Genomic DNA, 18,404 nt, shown 5'->3' with positions numbered 1-18,404 from the left:
TGTGCGTGGGTTCCTCATCTGTGGATTCAACCAACCACAGATCCAAAATATTTGGGGGATAGGGGGAGGATTCTACAAAGTTCCAAAAAAGCAAATCTTGAATTTGCTGTACACCAACTCCTATATTGATTCCATGCAAATGAAGTGATGTGCAGGCACTGTATTAGGTATTGTAAGTAATCTAGAGATGATTTAAAGAGGACGTGCATAGATTATACACAAATATCACAACACTTTGTATTAGGGACTTGAGTATTGTCAAATTTTAGTATCCTCAGGTGGTCCTGGAACCAATCCCCCAGAGATCCCAGGAACATTTTAAATATAAATGAATAGAAGATCCCCATTCTGATAAGTTATGCAATTTGCCTACAATTATGGATCCTGAACCCAACTGATATCCATTACAGAAAAATGATCTGTCACTTCACAGAATGTAAAAATAGTTGTGGCATATTTTATAGCAGCTTATGTTTATGAATATCTATAATATTCCACAGAACCAATGTGTTAAATCAAAAACCTGGCCCATCTCAATCTTCCTTTTATCTCTAAGAACATAAGAACTATTACCTACCTTTCAGAAACCTCTTGCTTCAATTGAGGAACTTCAAGTGCTGAATCATTATCCATGAAACCAAGAAAGTCTCGTTTTATGTTAAGAGAAGTCTTCTCCAAACCCCTGCCTGATGTTTCCTGACCCCTTGATATAGGATCCAAATCACCTGGCTGTATCTCTGACCCTTCACCTTCTGTAAGGCGAACTCGATGACCAGGAGAATTGGGAACACTATTCCCTTCTTGGTCAGAGCTGTTCTTTTGTTTTCCATCTCTCTGGGGCTTACTGTTCAGCCCATCATCCCGAAAGCCTTTAGCAAATGGATTGTAATCTATTTTCAACTGGGTAATCTGAATGTTCTGATAAGCTGTTACTGCAAAGAATTCAGTCTGTGGGAAGGTGAAAGTATGGACACCAGGGCCATTTAATTGTATCACTTCTGTAGCCTTTTCTGCAGGCACCAAATGAAGCCTCGGCAAGTAGCGATGCATAGAGTGCAAGATGATATGCCCTTCTTGGTCCAGTGTATTGTTGGTAAGTTTGAGTTTATAGAAAGATACTGGTTGATGCATCCAATAATGACCTGTGGAAGGAGATTCTGGATGAATAAAAACCCTCCCCAAAACATGAGGCTCAGCCTTCCCACTGGGTTCCCACCAACGACCATTCCACTTATAACGATGGTTATCCACAGGAGATATATCCATCACAAGGATATACTTCAAATTGGAATCTAAACCTGTTATCCAATAACGACAGTAAGGAAACATGCGTCTTCCTTGCTTGGTCAGAATCATCTCTGTGCTTCGATGATAGAACTCATTCCACATACTATTGTTATCGAGGGTGACAGTGATTCCTCCCACAGTACAATCAGCTGGAAGGCAAATCTTTCCTTTAGATTTTCCTGGTGATGACACACTACTAGCCAAAGCACAGGCATCATGATTAGTAACCAAAATTCCTTGATCAGATTTGCCATTTCCTGGCTGTTTTAAGATGACAAAGAAGGTGGGTGCTGCTCCTGCCACTGTCCCACCATCTTGATTAGCCAATATAATCTGTTTCTCCTCCATGATTCCAGTGGGGAACTCAGCAGTAAGATAACTGTAGTCACCACATAGTCACAAAGGCCTTCCCATCCTGAAAAAACAAGTGAAAAACAAACAAAAACAAAAAATAAACAAAAAAAACCTTTAATCAAGTGAATATTTTGCGTACAAAAACACAAAAATGATTACATCATCCCTGAAATATTCTTAAATTTGTCTAAGATTTTGCTTCTGCCTTCCTTTTTTTTTGAGGCAGTATTTTCTGCTGTCGCCCAGGCTACAGTGCAATGACGTTATCACAGCAGTAATTCCTAGGCTCAAGCAATCCTACTTCAGCTCCCCAAGTAGCTGGGACTACAGGTGCACATCACCATGCTTGGCTAACTTTTCTACTTTTTGTAGAGACAGGGTGTCTCACTCTTGATCAGGAGTCTGGTCTCAAACTCCTGGCCTCAGGCAACCGTATCGTCTCAGCCTCCCAAAGTGCTAGGATTACACGCATGAGCCATCACACCCAGATTCTGCCCTTCTTTCAATCACTGTAAGAATACTCATTTTGGAATATATGATCATTTTCTAAAAGTTCATTTTAATCTAATTATTTAAATTACTCTTATCTCAGCCCTCCAACAATTCACTATAAATACTATAATCTCACACAAAAAGGAAACAAAAGTATATATTCATTTTAGAAAAACTATTTAAAAGTATACAAACTTAAGGAAATAAATTGGAAGGTTACGCATTTTAAAAGGATCCCAACACTTTATGATTAATTTGCCAGAAGATTCATTGACACAGTAAGTTCTCTTGTGATGGATTAAAAAAAAAAGAATGAAAAGAAAGAAATTTCCCTTTCTGTTCCAAAGAGTTAACAGTACAGAATTAGCTCTTTACATGGTACTGTCATGGTTTCACAACTAAGTAAAAAGCTATCTTAATTTGCTAGCACATACATTTAAAGAAGCCATGACAAATCACTGGAATGTACTAGTGAATTTTTTAAAAATCACTTATTTAATATATTGAAAAAATTCCAGATGGATCTAATATTTAATTTTTTTAATTGTTAAAGAAATCCTGAAAAAAGTTTTTTGTTTTTTTTGAGACAGAGTGTCACTTTGTTGCCCTGGCTAGAGTGAGTGCCGTGGCATCAGCCTAGCTCACAGCAACCTCAAACTCCTGGGCTCAAGCAATCCTACTGCCTCAGCCTCCCGAGTAGCTGGGACTACAGGCATGCGCCACCATGCCCGGCTAATTTTTTCTATATATATTTTAGTTGGCCAGCTAATTTCTTTCTATTTTTAGTAGAGACGGGGTCTTGCTCTTGCTCAGGCTGGTCTCGAACTCCTGACCTCGAGCGATCCACCCACCTTGGCCTCCCAGAGTGCTAGGATTACAGGCGTGAGCCACCGCGCCCGGCCTGAAAAAAGTTTTTTGATAAGACATAAAAGCTACTACCAATATGACAAAAATCTTTGATAAACATTATGTAATTTTTTAAAATCTGGCAAAAAAAAATTTAAGCAAAATTAAAAAGCAAATGACAAACCAGGAAAAGTTATTTGTAACTTCTATCATAAAGAACTCTTTTCCCTAATATTAAAAGAATTCCCTAATATTAAAAGAAACCAACGACCAAATATCAAATTCATCCTGAGATATTGTTTTTTAGTTATCAGACTAGCAATAATCAAAGCTTGGTAGAGGTGTTAGAAAAGGTGTAAGTCAACCAGCATTCTCACCTAACCAGTTGCTGGGAATATAAAATGACAGAATTTCTATGATACAGAGCAACTTGAAAATATCGAAAGTACAAATGCATATATCACATGACACAGCAGTTCTTCCAGGACTTTATCTTAAATACACATACCTGTGATAAAATGATATATACCAGATTATCCCCTGCATTACCATTTGTAACAGCAACAGACTTCAGGGTTGGGGGTGCATGCATTGGGGAGTCCATCAGTGGAAATCCATTAAACAATGATGGTACTCCATAGAGTGAAATATAATGCAGGCATGAAAGAATGAATAAACTTTATGGATGCATATAAAAAATACCTACAGGATATATTAAGGGTAAAATGTTCAGAAGAGTTGTACATTACGTCACCTTCTTGTACATATTTGCTCAACGTAGACTTATCTCTGGGAAGATGGAAATGAACTAGTATTGGTTATATCCAAGGAAAACTGGGCAACCTGGAAAACAGACACCCTTTGATACTTTCTAAATTTTGTACCTTGTGAAAATACAGCCTTCAAAAAATAAGTCAAAAATTAGTTAATTCTTAAAAGTTATAAAGAAAAAAATCCACATATATTGTATGATTCCATTTATATGAAATTTCTGAGTACAAAAATATAGATAGAATGAACAATATGTGATAGCACAACAAAGTGACTATAATCAACAATACATTAGGGTACACTTTAAAAGAGGAGAACTGGAATGTTCCTAATACAAATGATAAATGCCTGAGGTGATGTACACTCCAATTACCCTGATTTGATTAATTCACATCATATGCCTATATCAAAACATCACATGTACCCTGTAAAGATATACAACTATTATGTATGCATAATTTAAATTTTTTTTAATTTAAAAAACTTCTTTAAAAAAGAAATGTCTAATAGGCAAATGTATAGAGACAGAAAGTAGATTAGTGGTTTCCAGGGTAGTAAGCAGGATAATTGGGACTGTTAATAGGCATGGGGTTTCTTTTTGGTATATACCTTAAAATGATAATTTTGTTATATAGTTTATATTCTAATAAAAAGTTCTAAAGAAATCTCAGACTGTTAAATTCAATTGAACTGATCTGCTAAATTAAAGCTATCACCCCTAGTTTTTATGCAAAAAGGAAGATGCTATATCCTGTGTAAGCGGGTCAGCATTTAATCAAATTTAGCCATTTACTGGTCTTCATTAAAATTAAAACATCTAATTTTACCTGTCATCAGAGCTACTGATGAGCAGTTGAAGCACCTGATCTGAATTTTACCTCTTCTTACAAGACTGGCCGTACAATCTTGTGTGGCCACGGTTTTCCTCGGATATCACAACAAAATGGTCCAAAGCTCAAATTATGTTAGCCTGAGAATAGTAAACATTTTAAAAAATCAATATTTGCCCATGCACGGTGGCTTATACCTATAATCCTAGCACTCTGGGAGGCTGAGGCAGGAGGATCGCATGAGGTCAGGAGTTCAAGACCAGCCTGAGCAAGAGTGAGACCCTGTCTCTACTAAAAACAGAAAAAATTAGCTGGGTGTGGTGGAATGTGCCTGTAGTCCCAGCTACTGGGGAGGCTGAGGCAGGAGAATCCTCTGAGCCCAGGAGTCTGAGGTTGCTGGGAGCTAGGCTGACGCCATGGTACTCTAGCCCAGTCAACAGACTGAGACTCTGTCTCAAAAATAAAATAAAAAATAAAGACCTAAAATGGGTTGGCTATTGTTTCCTATTATGACTAGAGATAAAAATAGAAACCCACTTCCTAACACTAAAGCACTAATATCCAGAAAAGGTGTTGGGGGTGGAGGGAAATCTCTCCTCTGATTTGGAGTTTATTTTATTTTATTTTATTTTTGAGACACGGTCTCACTCTGTTGCCTGGACTAGAGTGCTGTGGCGTCAGCGTAGCTCACAGCAACCTCAAACTCCTGGGCTCAAGTGATCCTTTTGCCTCAGCCTCCTGAGTAGCTGGGACTATAGGCATGTGCCACCATGCCCGGTTAATTTTTTCTAAGTATTTTTAGTTGTCTGGCTAATTTCTTTCTATTTTTAATAGAGACGGGGTCTCGCTCTTGCTCAGGCTGGTCTCGAACTCCTGACCTCAAGTGATCCTCCCGCCTGAGCCTCCCAGAGTGCTAGGATTACAGGCGTGAGCCACCACACCTGGCCTTGGACTTTATTTTTAAAATACATATAAAATTTAGGATGATTCTTTTCAAAGCTGCCTCAGGCTTTGACCTAAGAAGTTCACTGGTTTTCTAAAACTAACACACTTAGGTAATACTGTTGCTGCCCAACCACCCTATCAGAAATTGACAGAACAAAATTAGACTAGAAATCACAAATAAGGTGACTTTGTAAACTAATAAAACTTAGAGAACTCACAAAAACTAATACCTCTACAACTGTGTACAACTCAAGCAATGCAAACTCCTCATCTTGTATTTATTTATTCATAATTTTTAAAGTTTTCTTACAAACCATTTTTGTGAGGAAGTATGCAAAACATTCTGCAATACATTTAAATATGACTAAGAAGGCAAAGAAGTACATGAAAAAAAATTTTTAGTTATCCCAAAGCTATAAAATATACAAAACAGTTGAGAATTTCTTGAACATTATCTTCTATATTAAAATCTTGGTTTTCAGATCATTACAGGTAAAGCCAGGGCAGAGAAGTTTTGACCAATGCTTTAAAAATCACTATCTTCTGGCTGGGCGCAGTGGGTCACTGCAATCCCAGCACTCTGGAAGGCCTAGGCAGGAGGATCACTTGAGGCTAGGAGTTCAAGACCAGCCATGGCAACATAGTGAGACCCCCATCTCTACAAAAAAAATTAGAAAAATTAGCTGGGTGTGGTGGTGCACACCTATAGTCCTAGCCACTTGGAAGGCCAAGGCAAGAGCATCACTTGAGTCCACCAGCAACAGAGTGAGACCCTATCTCCATGAGAAAAAAAAAAAAACCCACAAAAACCATTATCGTGTAAAGATTAATCTATGAAATGTCAAAAGATCCAATTGGCAGCAATCTAGTTTAAGGAAAAATTACGACTGCACTTGAAGTAAATTTTACACTAACTTTATATATACATATCTTGAATTTTTCCTTTTCCCTAAGCAAAAAAAACTAAGTGCCAAAAAGTCAGATTGCCCAATTTCAACTTTGTACACAGGCATCTAATATAAGATGCACATGAAGAATGGTAACAAGAACTTTCAGACTTAATATCTGTATAAGGTCCTTAAAAAAACAACTCCGCCAATCAAGTTAATTCATTAGTTGATGAAAATGCGTAAAATCAAAGACCTAATTTATGACCAAAACCTTCTCTATCTTGAGCCATGACAGCTACTGGTTTAAGAATAAAAAATTGAATTCTTATTCCACATCAATGTAAGCACAGATTCCAATCCACTATAAGCATATGTCTATGCTTTGGGGCTAATGTATGAATTTTCTAATCAAAAAGCAGTCAATGCAGGCCAGTCAGCTATTTCAGACACACAAAGACCACTTGAAAGTCTTAGACAACCTTAAGTAAACTGCAAAAAAATGTACTTTAGAAAGGGTTAGGTTACTCATGAAGAAATAAATCTCTTTCTGGTCAGATTCTAAAAATACTCTATTTGATGCAATAAAAGCTTTAACTAAAACCAGTTCTGGTACACAAATATACCTTAACATTCAAAAAATTTCAGTTCAGCTTTTCAACATCAAGCACTTATCCAGATAAAATAACTATAATAAAGAGCCAAGAAAATAAGTTTTGTTGTGGAGGGGAAAATACACCAAGTAACATTCTGAAATGTCACACCAGAAGACACACACACACACACACACACACACACACACACACACACACAAGCTTTCACAGAGAATATTTTCAGGTAAATAATGTGGCAAGTTCCATAAATTGTTACTATTTCAGAGTCCCTATTCTAAATGTCTTTTCACCACTGATCTCTTTGGGAAATGTTTGCTTACTAAAGCAATAACTATTCACAAAATACACTAGGTAATTTACTGATTTAATGATTTATGTACTGTATCAAATAAATCTGCACCAAATCAAAATTCCAAATCTGTATCATTAGTTTAAAAATACAAATATTCAGCCCCGGTGTAGTGGTTCAAGCCTGCAATCCCAGCACTTTGGGAGGCTGAGGCTGGAGCATCACTTGAGGCCAGGAGTTTGAGATTAGCCTGAACAACATACCAAGACCCCATCCCTATAGTCCCAGCTACTTGGGTAGCTAAGGTAAGAGGACCAGGACTTTGAGGTTGTAGTAAGTTATGATAATACCACTGCACTCTAGCTCCAGCAACCAAGAAGAGACCCTGTCTCAAAAAATATATACATAACACAAATATTCAAATACTGGTCAACACATTCTGAAATGTTTCCCAAGTTGCTAAAAATAACCACAACCCAGGGGAAAAAAATAAAAATAACAACTTTTCAAAAATAAATACATTACTGTATGACAGGGACCAAAATGTTAGTTTGTTCTTTAATACAATCCTTCACTAGAAGGATATGGTTAAGTTACGTTTTTGAAACTCAAATTTTAAGAGAATGGATTCACTCAAATTTCAGGGTTTACCAATTTACACTGGGCCCAGAAATTTTAAATGTCTTAAAAATACAATGTGGATATAAATATAATCAGAAAATGACACCAAAAAAGTGGCAAAGACAGTAAAATAGCCAACTACTTTCTTAAATTTGACTTTCTTGATTTCATTAATTAAATGGTACTTAGTATTTATTAATACGCACTCACTTCATAACAGACAATATCCTAGGCATTTTATTGTCACAACTCACAGGGCAAATTTCAAAACATTATCTGAAGTAATAGATTTTAAGGCACAGAAGTGCATTTGCCTAAGTACTACTTCTTTCTCTCCCCAAATACTATTTGTTATTACTGGCTTCAGAAGCATTTTCTAGAAATGGGCACTTAAGTACAACTCAGGGGTAGCAAAGCTCTTAGGTCCCTAGCAGTTGTGTAAGCAAAATTTAAAAAATAACTTCTACGGCAGAAATGGACAGAAGTCAAACTTGGAGTAAGTATGCCAACGTACCCAGGGCACTGAATTTCCTTGAGTCCTTAGCTTTTGCTTTCTGTTAAGTGGACCCAACCCACACAAACGCTGGAAACAATCGTAGGCGGCAAGAAGCAGTAAGAAGCAGTAGCGCTGATCCAATACCCTTAGAAGTAACAGGGCTTCCCTGCTTTCCCAGAGAGGAGCAGTCGCCGTCGACTATGAAACGCCCACAATCGCGGCTTTTCAACTGCAGAGGCCAGTGGGCCAAGAACCATGTGAAAAAACGCCGCTAGGAAAGCTCTTCCGGGGAAGAGGAATCTGGACAGATCACGTGCTGCCGGCCGGAACCGAGAAATCGCTCGGCGGGACCCTGCCGCATTCTGTTACCGTGGAGACCACGAACCAGCCACTCGGCCCTCCCCAGCCAGCCCCCTTCCCAGCAGCCGTCACACCGCCCCCAGGCACAGTCCCTGCAGCCTACCCGCGGCGTCGTGCCCCAAAACAAGGGGCTGAGCAAGCGGAGTTTACCAGGGACTTAGCCGCATAAGCCTAGAGAGCTCTTCTACAACACGCACCGGCAGCGCGCGGGTGGGCTCGAGACTTCTCAGGATCCACGTGTCTGCTCTAGCGACGCGAGCCCTGGGAATGTGGTCTCCCCTCAAAAGGATTGTACTTTGGTTTCTCACATTGGTCTTCCATCAGTAACCCTTCCTTTCAGACCTCCTTCACCACCACCCCCTGCTTCCACCCTGGGAAGGCGGCTTTCCCAGGGTTCGAAAGGCAAGGCAAAAATCTTCAGAGAAAGACACTACCACTTTCCAGTGTTGACCCCGTCTGAAATGATCCCTAACTTCTCCACACTCTTTGCACACATAGATTTCTCAGCTGTAGTTACTGGGGCTCGGAGAGGTCTATTAATGTTCCAGACACTTTCCACTGAGGATAGAGACCCACTTGACTGTTTAACAGAAACGGGAACCTCATATAGAGAGAACTAGCCAAAGATTGCCCCACAGAATGAAAAAGAAAATAACACCTGCTCTTCCCACCTGTTTCCCTGCCCTCATTTCTGCACTTATAAATCAGTGGTCCTTTGTTTACTAAGTTCCCACTACTATACAGCTCACTTACTCGCCACCCTTTCTTAAACTCGCGGTCCTGCCTCAAACAATTTGACCGGAAATTACATGCTAGAAGAGACGTTCGCACAGGTGTCAAAACGCTGCACCCAGCTTCTTAGAAAAGCGACGCCGGTACCCTTTCCCTCGGAGTTCTGGAAACCAAGACCTGAGCTCTAAACTGTAAAGCGATTAAGTATGGCTCTCGACCTAGAGCTTGCCGCTGGGCTAGAAATCGTCACGCGGATCCTACCATGCGGATCGGCACCCCACGCACGCGAGGGCAGGGCCGCGCCATGGGCGCTTCTCACCCCGCCCGCCTCGTGGCCGCTCTCTCTGGCGTCGATGTTCCCAGTTAGTTCGCTGGGCGACGCGGAAGTGAGGCCGGGGACGCGCGCGAGGTGACATGCGCAGCCTCGCCCAGGGCACCATAGACGCGCGCCAAGGCGGCCCCGCGCAAGGCCGGGCCTGGCCAGGGCGTGCGAAGATCTCTCAGCGGAACGCTTCTCACGCCGTTCAAACACACAAGAGCTTCAAACTCTCGAAAAACTCCAATCGGGCCAGTACAAAGCAACGCCCTCCACCCAGACCCGAGAGTTACCGTGCGGGGCGTGGCTGGCCTCACCCGGAGTCCTTCACATCGCGCTGGGGGCGGGCTATTCTGTTCGGTTCGCACACCGTGTGTCCGCTCCAGCTGAAGAGCCTGCGCGCGCACCAAACGTCCACGTCACCGCGCACGCGCTCCTACCCGCTTGGAGCCCGCCGCGCAGGCGCAAAAGGGGCGAGCAGCACCTCCCTTGCCCCTCCCCCAACAACAGGAGTCCAAACGGCCCTGGAGAAGCGACAAGACCACCTTTGGGACCCATCCGCGGAGCTGAAGCCGCGCCTTTCCGAGTCCCAGCAATCCAGAAAAGCCTACTGAAGCTTCTAGAATCAAGAAAGGCGAGGCAGGAGGGAGGCACCTAATTTCCTCAGGCTTGCACACGAAGCCTTCGTGAAAACTGAGAAACCAATGCCCGCCGGGCCTTTCTCAACAATGCCTTCCACCCATTCCCTTGGGCTTCTCGCCGGCCCCGCCCCTGCAGCGCCCAGCCCCACCCACACGGGGCTCTGCAGACCCCCAGGCTTCACCAGCCCCTCAAATGAATCCGAGGTCTTTCTTCCCAAAGTGCTGTGGGCTTGGATAGCGCCAGAGCGTCGGGAAACCTTGAAGCAAAGACCTTGAGAGACAGGCGGTCGAGTTTGCAATATCCACGACCGAAGAACACTAGGAAAATAGGGAGGAGACCGAAAGATTCATTGCGGAGTTGGGAAGAGGAGAGGAGTTGCCACTAAATTGCCTGATAAAGATGAAATATGTGTTGATAAAACAGGGAAACGAGAAAAATTGGCACGACAGTATTGCCTGAGCTTTAGTGCCTTGATTCTGTGCATTCAATTTTTGTTTCTCCAAGACATTTAAGCTATGAAATGCAAAAAAAAATTACCGAATATCTATTATGTCAGGTAGTTGCTGAACCAAGTCGATGGACAATATTTCTCCCAATCAAACATCAAAAATCAGTTATCTTTCAACTTCTCTACCCTCACCAGTTAGTTGTTCCTTCTTCTTTTCTGCTAACATGCTAGTAAAAAGGAAGAATTGTTTAAAGAGAGAAAAGAGGCAAAAAAGTAGGGAAGAGAGCAGAAATTGTGGTCAAAGTTTTGGATAATTGCTTTCTCTCGCTCTCATAAGCATTAGCGAGTCTGAGAACCTACTATGTACTAGGTGATTTAATACAAAACATTATGAAGGAGAATAAGGAGATTGAAAGGAAGGAGCCAACAGGAAGAGGCTTATCCAACAGGTCTAATGTGACCTACTTTTCGCTTAGGAAGGATCATCTTTCTCTTCATTTTGCTCTTCCTGAGGGAATATGCTACAACATGGGCAGAAATTGTGCTGGAATAGTCTGGATTGGAAAACGTGTAGGCTAAACTTAAGAGATTTCTGAAGTCTTTCTGAAACCCACAATTCAGGCACTGTCAGCAAGAGCATTCAAGATCCTAGGCAAAACTGAAAAGTAACAGTTTCTTTAACACCTTCCTCCTCTTCCCTGACCCCAAGAACCTCTTTCCTTCAAGCTGCCCTATCAGAATCTCCCACCTCATTCAAGAATGCCATCGTCTCAAGGGTCCAAGGTTTCCTCTTACAAAATTTCCACTATTGGAGACAGAAATAAAATTTGTGTTGATTTAGCATTAAAACATCTGATCCTAAGGTGTGTGAAAGACTGGTTAAGAAAGAATCAAGCATCCCAAAAGAGACCTGTCAACTCAAATGGTATCTCTAATTGGGGAATCTCTGAGGACAACTTGAGGGGAAGAACGGAAGTGGAGATTCTCTTTTGGTACTCTTTCCCTACTCCAGGCAAACATACTATGAAATACTGAATACTTTAAAAGACAGCAACACCAAACATTCGAGATTCATCACTAGATCTCCTGGTGGGAGAGGAAAACTACCCCACAGTTTTTCAAAGTGCTGTCTGCCTAACCTATAAATGTCAGGAGATATCAAGAATCTGAGGGTCCTATGATAACTTGTAAATGTTGTTTTTATATGATAATCTAAAAATAATATATTGCCATAACCATTTCGTAATCCAGTTTTGCTTTACCATCATGCTGGTCCAAAGTAACCACTTATTTTTCTTAATTTCGTTTGCTTTTTCAAGTAACCACTTAAATGGTTACATTCCACTTTTAGTGCAATGTTTCTCAAACTGAGGTCCTTGGTTGCATTCTTTGGGTATGTAAGAAATTTCCTCCTTTAAAAGACAGGACACCAAGCTAACTGCTAAAGTGACACTCCTAAGTTTCACCTTGCTATTAAAATTCTCTCATTTCAGGCTCACCCTATTGGTGCAGCCTAACACAAAAATCTTTCCCTTGATTTTCCTTGGTTGAACTTTAAGGGAGATTTTACTAAATATTAAGAGGGAGGGAAAAAACCACTAGAGACAGAATGCGTGCAATATAAACAATCTGGGCTAGAATGAACACAGTTTTGATCCTAGATTGTTGTGTAAACACATAGGCACTATCCCATTTACATGCACATTTTTCCTATTCAACAAATATTTGAGTGCCTCCTATATGCTAAGGACAGGGGAAAGACTGGCACTTCATGAGCTGTTCAGATGTCTACACTGGAACACTGGAACCCCAAAGAGATGGCACAACTTAATAACAGAATCCACTAAGACTATTCCTTTATCCAATCTATTCAGTTCCTACCTTTTCAGTTCTGATTTCTACAAAAACATACCTTTCTCAAATGACTAAAAGGGAAAAAGATTTCATTCTTCAGAAGAGACCATCACCATCCTCCAAAACTCCTGGCAGGTGGTCTTGTTTACACTTTTTTTTTTTTTTAGATAGTCTCACTCTGTTGCCAGGGCTAGTGGCGCCAACATAGCTCACTGCAACCTCAAACTCCCAGGCTCAAGGGATCCCCCTGCCTCAGCCTCCCAAGTAGGTGGGACTACAGGCACATGCCACCATGCCCACCTAACTGTTTCTAATTTTTGTAGTGACAGGTTCTTGCTGTGTTGCCCAGACTGGTCTCAAACTCCTGGCCTCAAGCAATCCTGCCTCGGACTCACAAAGTGCTAGGATTACAGGTGCTCGGTGAGCCACCATATCCAGTGCACAATATCTTAATTCAATATAATAAGCAACATTAGGCCAGGATTGGTCTATAATATCTTAATTCAATATAATAAACATTAATAGAGTAAGAACTACATACAAACTGTGTTACAAAAGAGGCTTTTTTTTTTCCTCTCCACAAAAAGTCCTTCACTAGCCAACCTGAGACACGTCTGTCTTAGGCAAAGGGGGAAAAAAAGAGAGAATCATACTAGCTTATACACAACTCCATCCTTGCCTACCATTTAGTACAAAAACTAAAACCAAGTTGTGCTGAGGGATAAATTATGATTGGCTCCAATATTTATAACTTGGGCTAAGGAATTAAAATAAGTGTCTTGCCTTCAAGGAGCTAATAATCCACCTAAGAAAGAGTTTTAAAGGTTTCTTACTCAGTAATGTAATTAAAAGCATGTTTTAGAAAATGTGAATGGAAACAAGGATAGAAATGTTATAGAATGCAATTGATGTTCATTAGGAAACATCATTCCCCCTCTTGTTGCCACATATCTCTAGCCCACACAACCATGTTCCTCATCCTTTACCCAGAAAGATGCCTCAAGCCCAACTCCTATTCACCCTTTGTGCTTAAGCTTAAATGTCGCTTCTTGAAACTTTCCCTAAACTCCAAGATCTGGTAAGGTCTCCCTTTTATATGCTCTCATAGTACCCTTTCTTTACAGCATTTACCCAACTGTAATTTATTTTTAAAACCACGTATTAATGTATGTCTTCCCCACTAGAAGATCATTAGCTCCACTCTATTGCAGTGCTTAGCACAATGCCTGGAATAGGACAGATATGTAATATCTGTAGAATAAGTAACGTGAAACCACAGATCCCAGTTTCTCGGGCAAGTTCAAATATCAGATACTGATTTAATGTCGAACAATGTGGGGTTTGGGAAATACAGTCATAATACTTATGCTAGTTATTTTAAGCAAGTGAGAATTCCTGCTTTGGCCAACATTTTCCAAAAGGGTACAGTTGTGATTTTAAAAAAACTAGTACCCAATGACTCTTATCCAAAATTATTTCTCCTTAGGGTAATGGATGAATATTACTAACAGGGCAGATACTTGAAGAGATAAGAATATTTTTCTAGGAAAGTCTAATTACTTACTGCCTTTTGACTGAATACAGTCAGCCCTCTGTATCCATGGGTTCCACATCCATGGATTCACTCAACCATGGATTGAAAATATTCAGGGAAAAAAAACAACAAAAAATAACATACAACAATAAAAAATAAACAATACAGCATAACAACTATTTACATAGCATTTACATTGTATTAGGTGTTATAAATAATCTAGAGATGATTTAAAATATATGGTAAGATGTGTACAGGTTATATGTAAACCCTACACTATTTTATATAAAGGACTTGAGCCTCTGAAGATTTTGGTATCCTAGGGGTCCTGGAACCAGTCCCCTGCAGATAGTGAGGGATGACTATTACCTAGAAAGTCAACAAAAAGACTCTTAGAGCAAATTGGAAGAAATGTTATGATTCTATAATTTACCATCTAATAACAGAAGCAAAAAGTTGTAATGGAGACTGCCATCTATATATATTCATCTACAAGAAAAAGTATCTTTTTTTCTTTTTAGAGACAGAGTCTTGCTCTGTAGTCCTGGCTACAGTACAGTGGTTCATCACAGCTCACTGCAACCTCACACTCCTGGGCTCAAGTGATCCTCCTGCTTCAACCTCCCCAGAACCGGGGACTACAGCTAATTTTTTCTGTTTTTAGTAGAGACAGGGTCTCACTCTTGCTCAGGCTGGTCTTAAACTCGTGAACTCAAGTGATCCTCCTGCCTTGGCCTCCCAGAGTGTAGGGATTACAGACGTGAGCCACCAGGCCCGGCCAAAAGTGAGTATCGTAAAGAAAGGACACGTTAGTAACAGTGAATTTTTTTTTTTACTAAGATCTAAAGAAAAAAATGCCAGATATCAGTAAGATAACTGAAGTTCAGAAAGACAGTTTCATAAGTATTATAAAACAAAAAAATAATAGGTCTAAAAGAAAAATAAACAATAAAAGTTTTCAACATAACATTAAGCCCTTAGAAGAAACATCTAGGAAAGCATAAAACAAAGAACAGGAAGAAGTATACCTAACTAAGGTAAGGGTTACACAGAGATTTAAAACACACATGAACAATTATAAAAACAGAAACTAGAGCTACTGGACAAAGAAGAAGACTGTGATACAGCAAGTAAACCGCAAGGCTAGAATCAGGCAAAAATCAAGAAGAAGCCTATGACAGAAAATTACATTAGAAAATTGTGGGCAAGTGTATATGAAAGAAGCCATGCTTACTTTACATCAAGGGTACTACTGGCTCATGGAAATGAGATATGGTGGTCAACTCAGGAGTTCCCAGACTACTGGACATCACAGAACAGTAAAATTTCCCAAAAAAATATTTAGAGGACCGTCATAAGATGAGCAAAAATTTTATCTTACAAAGTACTCCACCTACTATTACCATGATTTCTTTAAAAAAAAAAAAAGAAATCAGACATTTTAAGATCAAAAAACTAAAGAACATACCTCATTATAATAGTCTTTTATTTATAATAACATTTAGATAGATGAAAAATTCACTACATTGTCCTTATTTTGTGATATACCACTGAAAGCTTCTTTGCAGACAGGTATTTAGAAATGACAGATCAGCCATACAGCAGCCTCTATAGATAGCTAAGATTTGGTATTCTTAGAAAAAATGTGTAATACCGGGATGGGGTATAAATCACCTTACCAAGAAGTCAAGAGTCAGCTTCTCCTCATCACTAACAATACTGGAGAAGAGAATGTTAGCCAAGAGATACTCTAATCCAGATCAAAGGAGAGTCACAAGATTAGCAAGCTACTCTGGAGGCGGAGCGGGGACAGGGGGGAGACCCTGAAAACAAGATGATAGCCTACACATTGGAGCAAGAAGATCCCAGAAGTTTGGGTAAAGGCATAAAACAATGTAACACAAGATAAGAGAGAGTGAACCACACACTCAGTTACTGCATACATGACAAAAACTGTAGAACACACAGTGTCAAAGGAAAAGGCAGGTCAAGCTACACTTAGTTTAAGCTGGGCACCAGGAATATCAGACATATGGGGAAAAAGGGAGATACTTATTTTATCTGAAAAGTTAAACAAATGGGATTTTAAATATTACTCTAAAGTAAACACTGGGCCAGGTGTAGTAGATCACACCCATAATCCTTTGGAGCACTTGGAAGGCTGAGGCAGGAGGATCACATGAGGCCAGGAGTTCAAGACCAGCCTTAAGGAGACCCCATCTCTACAAAAAATAGAAAAACTACCTGAGCGTGGTGGTGTGCACCTCTAGTCCCAGCTACTCAGGAGGCTGAAGCAGGATGATCACTTGAGCCCAGGAGTTTGAGGTTGTTGTGAGCTATGATGATGCCACTGCACCCTTGTCTAGGAGACAGAGCAAAAAAATAAATAAACACTTTAAGAAGATTTCATAACCTTTACTAAAATTCTTAGCTGTCCAAAAATGAAAAAAGGCCGGGCGCAGTGGCTCACATCTGTAATCCTAGCACTCTGGGAGGCCGAGGTAGGAGGATCACTTGAGGTCAGGAGTTTGAGATCAGCCTGAGCAAGAGGCGAGACCTCGTCTCTACTAAAAATAGAAAGAAATTATATGAACAACTAAAAATATATATAGAAAAAATTAGCGGGGCATGGTGGCACATGCCTGTAGTCTCAGCTACCCAGGAGGCTGAGGCAGGAGGATTGCTTGAGCCCAGGAGTTTGAGGTTGCTGTGAGCCAGGCTGACGCCACGGCACTCTAGCATGGACAACTGAGCGAGACTCTGTCTCAAAAAAAAAAAAAGAAAATGAAGAAAAAGCTGTATTGAAAGAGAGAACATAAAGATTATTCAAGAAACTTGAATGCAGTGTATAATGCAAATTATCTGTATATAGCTTATAAACTGTAGAGATTATACACAGCTAGTATTTTTTATCCTATGATTAGTTCCACCCTACATTCTCTGCATTACGTATCCTTATTAGCATAAGTAAATAAATAAGGATACAAGGAGTTAAATATTTATTAAGCACCAACTATGTGCTAGACACTAAAACAGGGAAAAATGAATAAATAAAAAAGGCTCAAGAGGCTCAAGTTCTGGATGAAAAGACAAGATAATCACATTGCAAAATGTAGTTGGTAGCGTGGGGAAAGCCTTTTGGGAATATTGTAGGAACACACAGAGCCTAGGGGATCTAGAAAAGCTACAAAGAAGAGGGGCCTTTTCAGCTCAGGCTTGAAGGAGAAATAAAATGAATGAGAAAGAGAAAGGACATTGCAAGCAAGGGCTACGTAGTCAGTAAACAAAGAAATACAATAGATTATCCAGAATTTGGAGATAGGGCTACCTTTGTAAAACAATGAACTAAAGATCAACACAGTAGGCAAGATTAATACCAGGTAAGATTAGTAAACCCATTTCATAGGAGCTATAATCTGAATGTGTCCCTCAAAAGTTCATGTATTGGAAACTTAATCCTGTGGGGTCTAATAAGTGATTGGGTCATGAATGGATTAATGTTCTTATCACAAGAGTGGGTTAATTATCTCGAGAGTGGGTTGTTATAAAGTGAGTCCAGCCCTTTGAGATGTCTCATGCACCCATGGGATGATCCTTGCCAGATGCCAGCACCATGCTCTTGGACATCACAGCCTCCAGAACCATGAGCCAAACACACTTCTATTGTTTATTACTCAGTCTGTGGTATCCTGGTAAAGCAACAGAAAATGGACTAAGACAACAAGGAAGTAACCTAGGTTATTTCCCCACGAAATGGGCTTGGACACCTGGGAAATATCCAATCTACAAATCCAGATGCTTACAATATTCATTCACTCATTCAAACATATGGATCCCTACTCTGTACTATCAAATAAGAGGTATAGAAAAGAAAAACTATAGCAGCACAATGGAAAGAGAAACTGTCACTAAGGTATCAAGTAAGGCTTAGTGTTAAAGAATGTCTAGAAGTTGACAAAGCAGACATGGGAGGGAAGGGCATTCTAAGCAGAAGGAACAGCTTGTGCAAAGGCACATGATATAAAAAAAGAGTATTCACTAATTCCTCAAGTAAAACATTTATTGAACATGAGTGAATTAATAAAA

At 40.1% G+C, this 18,404-nt stretch overlaps 1 protein-coding gene across 7 annotated transcripts in view; it reads right to left on the bottom strand.

Annotated features, from left to right (window-relative positions):
* The window catches only part of MGA (MAX dimerization protein MGA), an 82,270-nt gene extending 72,022 nt beyond the window's left edge, over positions 1-10,248 (bottom strand). For 5 of the 7 annotated variants that reach the window (XM_045539076.1, XM_045538856.1, XM_045538940.1 and 2 more), the window contains exons 1-2: positions 10,134-10,230; positions 578-1,702 (exon numbers count right to left, since the gene is read on the bottom strand). In XM_045539076.1, the coding sequence (XP_045395032.1) occupies positions 578-1,635 (1,058 nt within the window). In that variant the 5' untranslated portion in view covers positions 1,636-1,702; positions 10,134-10,230. Of the gene's footprint in view, positions 1-577; positions 1,703-10,133 lie in introns of all 7 variants that reach the window. The other 2 variants (XM_045538785.1, XM_045538958.1) reach the window with 2 other exon arrangements.
* Positions 10,249-18,404: the final 8,156 nt, after the last annotated feature.

Source organism: Lemur catta, chromosome 1, assembly GCF_020740605.2.
Source record: "Lemur catta isolate mLemCat1 chromosome 1, mLemCat1.pri, whole genome shotgun sequence".
NCBI classification, from domain to species: Eukaryota; Metazoa; Chordata; class Mammalia; order Primates; family Lemuridae; genus Lemur; species Lemur catta.
This window is presented reverse-complemented; position numbering and strand designations above follow the sequence as displayed.